The sequence below is a fragment of the Xiphophorus hellerii genome, chromosome 7 (genome assembly GCF_003331165.1).
Source record: "Xiphophorus hellerii strain 12219 chromosome 7, Xiphophorus_hellerii-4.1, whole genome shotgun sequence".
Lineage (NCBI taxonomy): Eukaryota > Metazoa > Chordata > Actinopteri > Cyprinodontiformes > Poeciliidae > Xiphophorus > Xiphophorus hellerii.
In genome coordinates, this window is record NC_045678.1 from 15,278,669 (window position 1) to 15,286,876 (window position 8,208).

General features: G+C 40.5%; 1 protein-coding gene across 1 annotated transcript; it reads left to right on the plus strand.

Moving 5' to 3' along the window:
* The first annotated feature begins 71 nt into the window (after positions 1 to 71).
* On the plus strand, positions 72 to 8,205 carry LOC116723541 (ankyrin repeat and SOCS box protein 9-like). Its single transcript, XM_032568566.1, has 7 exons — positions 72 to 284; positions 370 to 449; positions 1,711 to 1,818; positions 2,136 to 2,286; positions 2,856 to 2,990; positions 3,371 to 3,562; positions 3,662 to 8,205. The coding sequence occupies exons 1-7, from the start codon at positions 200 to 202 to the stop codon at positions 3,811 to 3,813; spliced, it is 903 nt and encodes a 300-aa protein (XP_032424457.1). The 5' UTR covers positions 72 to 199; the 3' UTR covers positions 3,814 to 8,205.
* Positions 8,206 to 8,208: the final 3 nt, after the last annotated feature.

Genomic DNA, 8,208 nt, shown 5'->3' on the forward strand with positions numbered 1-8,208 from the left:
AATTTCAACAAAAATATTACCAACAGGCTTAGCTTGCTTCTCCTTCTCCATCTGCACTCCAATTGGTCAGAGCTGAGTCATTACAGTCCTTCCTGCAGGAAGGAAATAGCATGAAAACATCAAGAACTGCTCTCACAACAGGACAAAAACATATTCCAGGCTGACAAAAGGGAAACCAGGACATTGAAACAGGTGAAGTATGTCTGCTGGAAACAAAGAGAGACAGCAAAACACAGCATGTCCAGGAGCAGCAGCTGTTTATTTCTCCAACCCTTTGATGAGTGGTGAGTTTAACACTTTTAATATGTTATTACAGTAGACATGTATGTCACTTCAAAGTCTGTGCAACTTTTTGCTTTTCACATGAAGACGTTGAAGCCGACTGGTCTCCGATTCACGATGCAGCCTTCAATGGAAGCCTTCTGCGTCTGCAAACACTCATCGCTCAGGTAAAGTTTAACTTCTGGAGTTAAAATGGTAAAATTCTAATCAGGTGCTGCTGCATGAGATTCTCATTTGTGTCAACGGAACGCACGTTCCTATTTCAAATGTTAGTTTGTGATAATGCTGCAAAGCTTTAATGCTTTTCACTACTTACAGTGCCTTGCAAGTGCTTCCTCACCTTTGATCTTTTGCATACTTTTTCATGTTACAGTCAGAAATAACTGTGGAATTCTATGGGGACTTACAGAAACTAGTGCTATTTCTTTTATTTAACATTTCTATTAAAAGAAACAAAAGTGTGCATTTTTTTAATTCTGCCTCTCTGAGTTAACACTTGGTGAAACCACTTTTTGTAGTAAACACAACTACATGCATTTTGGGGCATGCCTCTACTAGCTTTGCACGTCTCCAGATTGAAACTCTAGTCCACACTTATAAGATGTAGTTGCTTCTACGTAAAAAAGCTCCTGTTCAGACACACTAGATGGATCATTAATTTTCAAGTCTTGCCACTGATTGGATTTCCAGTATCTGAGATATTTACTTCTGCATCTGCAGACTTGCAGATGTATTTCTTTCCAGTAACACTGACCAAATTCACCGTCTCTGCTGATAGAAAATGTCCCCATAATACCATCCTGCAACCAGTACATTTCCCTGTGAGGACTGTTGATCAGACTGATGTGAACTGTGTTTTTTTTATGCTTGCCTGAGTTTTCACAGGCCTCTTTTCCTACTAAGACGTGGTGGACAAAAATGAGTTTGTATATTTACAGTTGAGCCATTTTGAGATGGAAAATTGATCCGTCATCGGTGGGATTTTGAAGCTTGAGACAGTGTTTTATAACATGACTTAGAGAACAAATAAAGTTGCGGCACTGTGTACATCTTCCAACAAACGGTGGCCAAATCAGGTGCTGCACAGCTGAACAACATCCATCAAGCAAAAGGCCTATACCAGCTGTATTAATACTAAAAAGAAATTACAAATTTGGACTCTATTTACTAATTAAGTGGCTTCTCAATGTAGTTGGTTGCACTGACTATATGAAAGTATAGAGGATAAATACAAGCTTATATTGATTTGTCTCATTCTTCTTTCCACTATTCTGCACTACTTTGTGTTAGTCTATCACAAAACATTCCAATAAGATAAATTGACTTTTGTTGTGTTAATGTGTCAAAAGTGGTGTGAATACTTTTGCAGGGCACGGTCTGTGCAGCCACTTTTCGGGAGTGAATTTATGTGTCCTGGTGCGTTCACAGGGAATATGTGTCAATCTAAACACACTGGACCAAGTCTCTCCCCTTCATGGAGCATGCCTGCAAGGCCACACAAACTGTGCCAAGCTTCTGGTGGAAAATGGAGCAAATGTAGGTGATTTTACAACCCACAGAAATGAGAAAGAATTAAACAGAAAGCACCGTCAAATTAAAACTTCATGCCTTTGATTTTTGTTTAAGAATTTCTTCAATAAAGTCTGTAATTCTTGCATGTTAACAGCGATATTTAATTATTGCCAGGCTTAACCCGAAGACGACTGAAATGAGTGAAAAATTAACCAAATACACATAGCAGCACGCAGGCAAATGTAGCTATTAGCAAGCAAAATGTGCAATGCAAAGCAGAGGCCAGGTGTACTGTTCAAAGTTTTAATACATTGCTGTTTTTTTGTTTTTTTCGACTTCAGGTTAACAACACAACTGTGGACGGACACACTGCGTTAACAGAAGCTTGTGCCAGGGGCCATGTGACCTGCGTCTCTCTGCTTCTCCAGCATGGAGCGACCCCCCGGGGCACCAGCCCGTCCAGTTCTCCAATCCACTCGGCTGCAGCAAAGGGTTAGAGGTCACATTCCATAGCATGTGCTTGCATAATCTCTGCTGAGCTTAGTCAATGCTAGCAGAAATAGCAAGAAATAAAGAGAGAGAGAGAGATGTATGAACGCAGGAGTGTCAAACATATTTGGAAGCTGATGATTTCAGCTGGGGCTGTACAGTGGCGCAGTTGGTAGCACTGTTGCCTTGCCCTGTTGCCTCCTGGGTTCAATTCCCGTCATCCTGGCCCGGGGTCTTTCTGCGCAGAGTTTGCATGTTCTCCCTGTGCATGCGTGGGTTCTCTCTGGGTACTCCGGCTTCCTCCCACAGTCCAAAAACATGACTGTCAGGTCTCTCTAAATTCTCCCTAGATGTGTGTGGGTGTGTGTGTGTGCGTGGTTGTGCATGGTTGTTGTCTGTGTTGCCCTGCGACAGACTGGCGACCTGTCCAGGGTGTACCTTGCCTCTCGCCCGGAACGTTAGCTGGAGATAGGCACCAGCACCCCTCCTAACCCCACTAGGGACAAGGGTGATAGGAAATGGATGGATGATCTCAGCTGTTCTCATTTTAGTGACTCTGTTTCTCTCCCCAGGTCACCCTGGGTGCATTGAAGCGCTTGTTCAGTACAGAGCAGATGTGGATCAGGATATTGATTCATTAGGGTCTCCTCTTCATGTTGCGTGCTCCAATCAGCAACTGAGCTCAGTGAAGAAACTCCTTCAGCTCGGTGAGGAGGCGTCAGGTTTCAACTTTTATCCTCACAAACATTCATTACAGCTTTAGACTGATGATGGACCGAAATAACCTAATTCACTTGTACTGAGGCAGAAAGTGTTTTTCTTTTTCTTTTGCATTTGAATTAGAAGGTTTCAAAATGACTCTGAATGCAAGACATGTAACCATCGATGAACAATTACTCTCCCTAAAAAGAACAAAATGTTTAAATGAAACGGACAGTATTAAAAGTGTGGTGTGCATTTATATTCAGCCCCACAAGATAAGAGAAATTGCAACGTATAAAATTGCAAACGTGGAAAAAAAAAAAAATCTAAATGCTACAATGGAGTGCAGTGAATTATTTTAAACTCCTTCCCTCTCTCACTACAGGTGCCGATGCTAACAAGAGGACTTCTGGTGACTCCCCTCTGCACATCGCTGCACGTCTGTCCAGCCCTGAGTTGGTTTCTGCCCTCCTCGACCACGGAGCAGACCGGCTCCTGGTGAACTCAGAGGGCAAGCGGCCTCTGGACCTGGTTTCTCCTGACAGCCCAGTGGGGCGACTGCTAAGAGAGACAGGAGGTATTCAGTTCACAGTTACAGAGTGAAATAACAGAGATGCGTCCTTTGTACTGATGGGACTCTAAGCACATAATCAAACCCTCTCTCTGATGACCCCAGCAGTGTCTCCTTTAAAGCAGCTGTGCCGGCTATGCATCAGGAAAACTGTGGGGAAGCACAGGCTGGGTGGGATTCCTGACCTTCATTTCCCCACAAAGCTGATACAGTATCTGCTCTACCAATCAGAGCAGAGGGATGCTCACAAACACTGAAATCACCTCCATCTTTCAACCCCAAACTCTGAGCCTTGTCACATTCAGGCCAGCAGGGGGGGAACTTGCACAACCTGGCAGGATAATTCCACTAGTAGAGACTCAAGATGAGTGTGAACTGATTTATTATGTAAATAGAGAAACTTCTTGTTGGAAGATGCATTTATAAAATATTCATTAGCAATAACACACATCAAATGAAAATAAAATCAAAGCCCACAAACCTCTGAAAGAGTAACTTTAGCACAACATATAAATCCTCATTAATGCTGCATTTCTTTCCATGTTGTAAATCAAAGCTGAATTTTATAGACGTATTAAAATACAAGAGACAAATGTTCCTAGTAATTTATTTTCCAGCTAAAAAAAATATCTAACAATTAAAACAGAATACACAGAATACCTTAAATAAAAGTTCCCATGTCTCAGGTGGTTTCCTCTGAGTTGGATAAAAATGTATTTAAAATCTTGAATGTTTTATCTATACGCATTGCTGCTTGAATTGAACTACTTGAAAGCAATGTTTCCAATTCTGTTCTCTTTTAGTTTGTAGTGCTTGTTTTTTCCATTTTCAACCGTTAATAAGATGCGACTAGTTTTGCAAAGTATCTCAAGATGACCTTTGTTGTGAATTGGAATTATGCAAATAAACTGAATTGAAATCTAATCTACTGCTGATAAAAAATAACGCCTTTGACACACAAAATGCACCTTTGGCATAGGTGCAACAGGTGCACACACCCCTGCAATCAGAGTGTGTAAGGGTGAACACTGATTACATAAGGCAATAGAATAATCTCGTTTTTGTTTCATTGTAAAAATGAAAGTGTTTAGGTTGTATGTTTTTAGCTCACAAGATAACGTACTACAGCAAATCAATATACAAAACGACACAGAAAGCAGCTTTAAAAACAGGATTGAGATAGTACTGCGCACCTGCTATTTTACTTTATTCGGTGTGGCTCTTAGTAATGGGATTCAATGAGTTATTCTGGTATCCATGTTATCTTAATTTCCCAAAATGCAGCATTGTGGAGTTGTTGTCATTTACTGTAAAATACAATGAAATAACAATATCTTGATTTGATGAAGTCTTCTCTAGCTTGTAACAACATCCTTCCTCATACTCGAAAACACTGACCTCTGATCAGAGTTTGTCATAATACCAGAGGGACTGAAAGTAGAAAGCAAGTTTATAATTTGACTGAAAGAAAACACCAAGGCTGAGCAGCATAGCAGATGTCACTGGGCTTTTTGGTCCTTCTTGAACTTTTTCACACTTTTGCAATATTATAGCCACTAACTTAAGTTTTGTTGGCATTTTGTACAATAGACCAACAATCAGATCAATTTCTGTCTCAATACTAAGGTCTGATCTCCATCGGACCTGTAGAATCAAGAAACTCTTCTAAAGAAAATCCGGCATGGAGTAGGCTAAAAGATCTCAAAAGCAAGACACCATGGCCTGATCAAAAGAATCTCTCAAACAGATAGGAAACAAGTCACTGACATCTAAAACTTAGTGATTTCAGTGGTCGGAAAAGCACTGTACAAGTCCAGTCTATTTTCTGTTTATCATTCATCAGTCTGGAAGGATTAAGCTCAGTGTTGAGAATGTAGCAATAAGGAACTCTATGGGGGAATTGTAAGAAAACAAATGACTTCTGACCAAACAGAACGCAAAGGTCAAGCTTCATATCTCCTCCCCCCCCAAAAAAACAACAAAACAAAAAAATCTTGAAAACTTTTGAGAAAACATAAAGACGCAAAATTAATAGGAAAAAAGTGGAGCATAATGAAATGTGTGTTCTGTTACATCTGCTGTTTTACTAACAGCATTTCAGAGAAGACTATTTTATTGGGAGTGAAACACGGTGGTTGTAGTGTGATAGTCTGGGGTTGCTGTAACTGATAGAATCTGCTCTTAACCAGAAAATCCAGGAGGAGGATGATCAGGCAGAAGTTGGTGACCTTAAACTCAAGCACATTTGGGTCATGCACCCTGGCAATGATCGGCATGACAAGCTGGACTTGCTTTTTCACATATGAACCAGGGTTATTAGGATAGCCCTCAAAAATTAAAGGCATCTTTCAAAACTCTATTTGAATTTATCTAGTTAATTTTGTCTAAAATTTACATTTGCTTGATTGGCTGAAATGTGAAATAAGTTTCACAGCATTTTATTAATTTTGCTTTTTTAAAATAAAAATCTGGAGAAGTTGTGTAAACAACAACTTTTAACATTTATTACATATTCCCAACGGGATTTAGATCTAGAATTTGATTGGGCCATTCATATTTGTTTGATTTAAACCATTTCCTTATATCTCTGGCTATATTTTAAGTGTTGAACCTTCTCTCAAATCTCAGTTCTTATAAATCCTCTTAGTAAATTTCTTCCAGCATTTCTCTCTATTTGGCTCCATTTCTGACCAGCTTCCCAGTACTGCCAACGAAAAGCATCCCCGCAGGATGATGCTGTCACTACTTTTTACAGTCAGAATGGTGTAATCATGGTTTTGTTTTCGCCTGGACTCACTGCAGCACTTTCTCCTGCCACTGAATGGCTTCTGGCAAACTGAAAATGTGACTTCCTCTCATACGTCCTCACGTAAATTCATCCTCTCACAATTTGAAATGATGAATTTAATTAGGTTGTGTATTGTAAGCATTGATCTAACCAGTTCATTCACAGTGATGTGTATAGAGCTAGTTCCTCCATGGAGATTAACATCGTCTACATGGCGACCAAAGCGAAAGTCACTCAGCTGGCCCACGTCCTCCTAGTTTAAATGCAGCTCTCATTAAGTTTGTATTGATCCTTTTGTTCCAATTTGCCAACCAAACTAAATCATCGCCTGCTTTCCAAATGCAGCACAAGTGCCCAGGAGTCAGAAACACACTGTGGCATGTTTCGATTTTACTGGTTGTTTAATGTAAAAATCAATTTCCGTGGAGAAGCCCCCTGACTCCTGCAGCTGCAGGGAAACACATATTGTAAACACGGCTCAGTAGTTAGTTGGATCGTGACAAATTGGTGAGAGGACTCTGTCAGGGAATGGCGTTCACGTGTCCATTTGAAGAACGATCCACTTCAGTCATGGTTGCATTTCCGATGGAGGGTGCTCCTCGTCCTCGCAGTGCAGCCTGATGTTTTCCTACATTTAGCCAGGTACGCCGCAGCACTCAGCTGCACTTAAAATCAGCCTATGTATGTGTGATACCAAAGCTTTTACTAGTATTCTCCAGAGAAACACACTCCATTAACCCCCCATCCTTTTCCTTCCTTCCTGTTTCTCTATATACAGTGGCACTTTCTACCCCCAAACAAATTTCCAAATGGCCGTTTTCGTGAGGGATTGAGGAGAAACTTGCACACGAAAGAGCAAGTTTGCATCTAGTGAAAGCGTCTCTATCATACTTCCATCTTTCTTTGACAAACTACAGGAGAACAAGAATATGAAGATAAGGAAGCCGCTTGCATACACAGAAACAACGGTGCTCACAGAGGCATTCATATCCCATCAAATATTTTGTATTTTTGTATTACAAACTTTAATGCATTTTAATGAAAATTTGTAGTCATCCCACCTAAATTAATGCTTTGTAGAACCAGCTGTCACTTCTACTACAAGTTCTTTTGAGGGTGTTTCACACTAACTTCATACATAGAAACTGGATATTTTGTATTTCTTTGCAAAATATCCCAACCTCAGTCAGACTGGATGGAGAGCATCAATTTCAGCATAAATGTTTAATTGCTGCCACTGATTCTCCTGGCCTGGACTTTGCTTGGGGGATTGTTCAAATCACACTTTCATCTAAATCTTCTCCCTGTTGCCCCGGCTATGGGGTTCTGGTAGTTGTGCTGCTGAAAAGTGAACTTGTGAATCAGTCTTACAACCTGCTTCCACATCCCTGTTAAACACATTCCCATATCATGATGAAGCCTCCACCATGTTTCACAGTGGGGATAATCAGGGTGGAGTGCAGTGTGCAGTTTTTCTCTACACAGAGAGTGTCCCTTATGCTTGCAGTTACCCATAAATGGCTTATAGAAAACTGCAAATTCAAGTTGCTGTGACTTTCATTCAACCAGGGCTTTGCTCTCGTCTCTTTCCAAATTTTAATTAAGGTTTGGATCTTTACAGCTCCTATGGAGTTACCACTGGTCTCTTGCCTGCTTTGCAAACATTCTGCCCTCTTGCCCTTAATCAAACCAATTTAGGGAGGGGAGCAAAAGGGGCTAACTATAACTGCACACCACACTTTTCGGATTTTTATGACTGACAAAGTTGAAAACCAAGCTGCATTTCTTCCCACTTCACAGTTACACAACTTCAAGTTGTTCAATTACATAAAATTCTAATAAATAAATTGATGTTTGTGGCTAT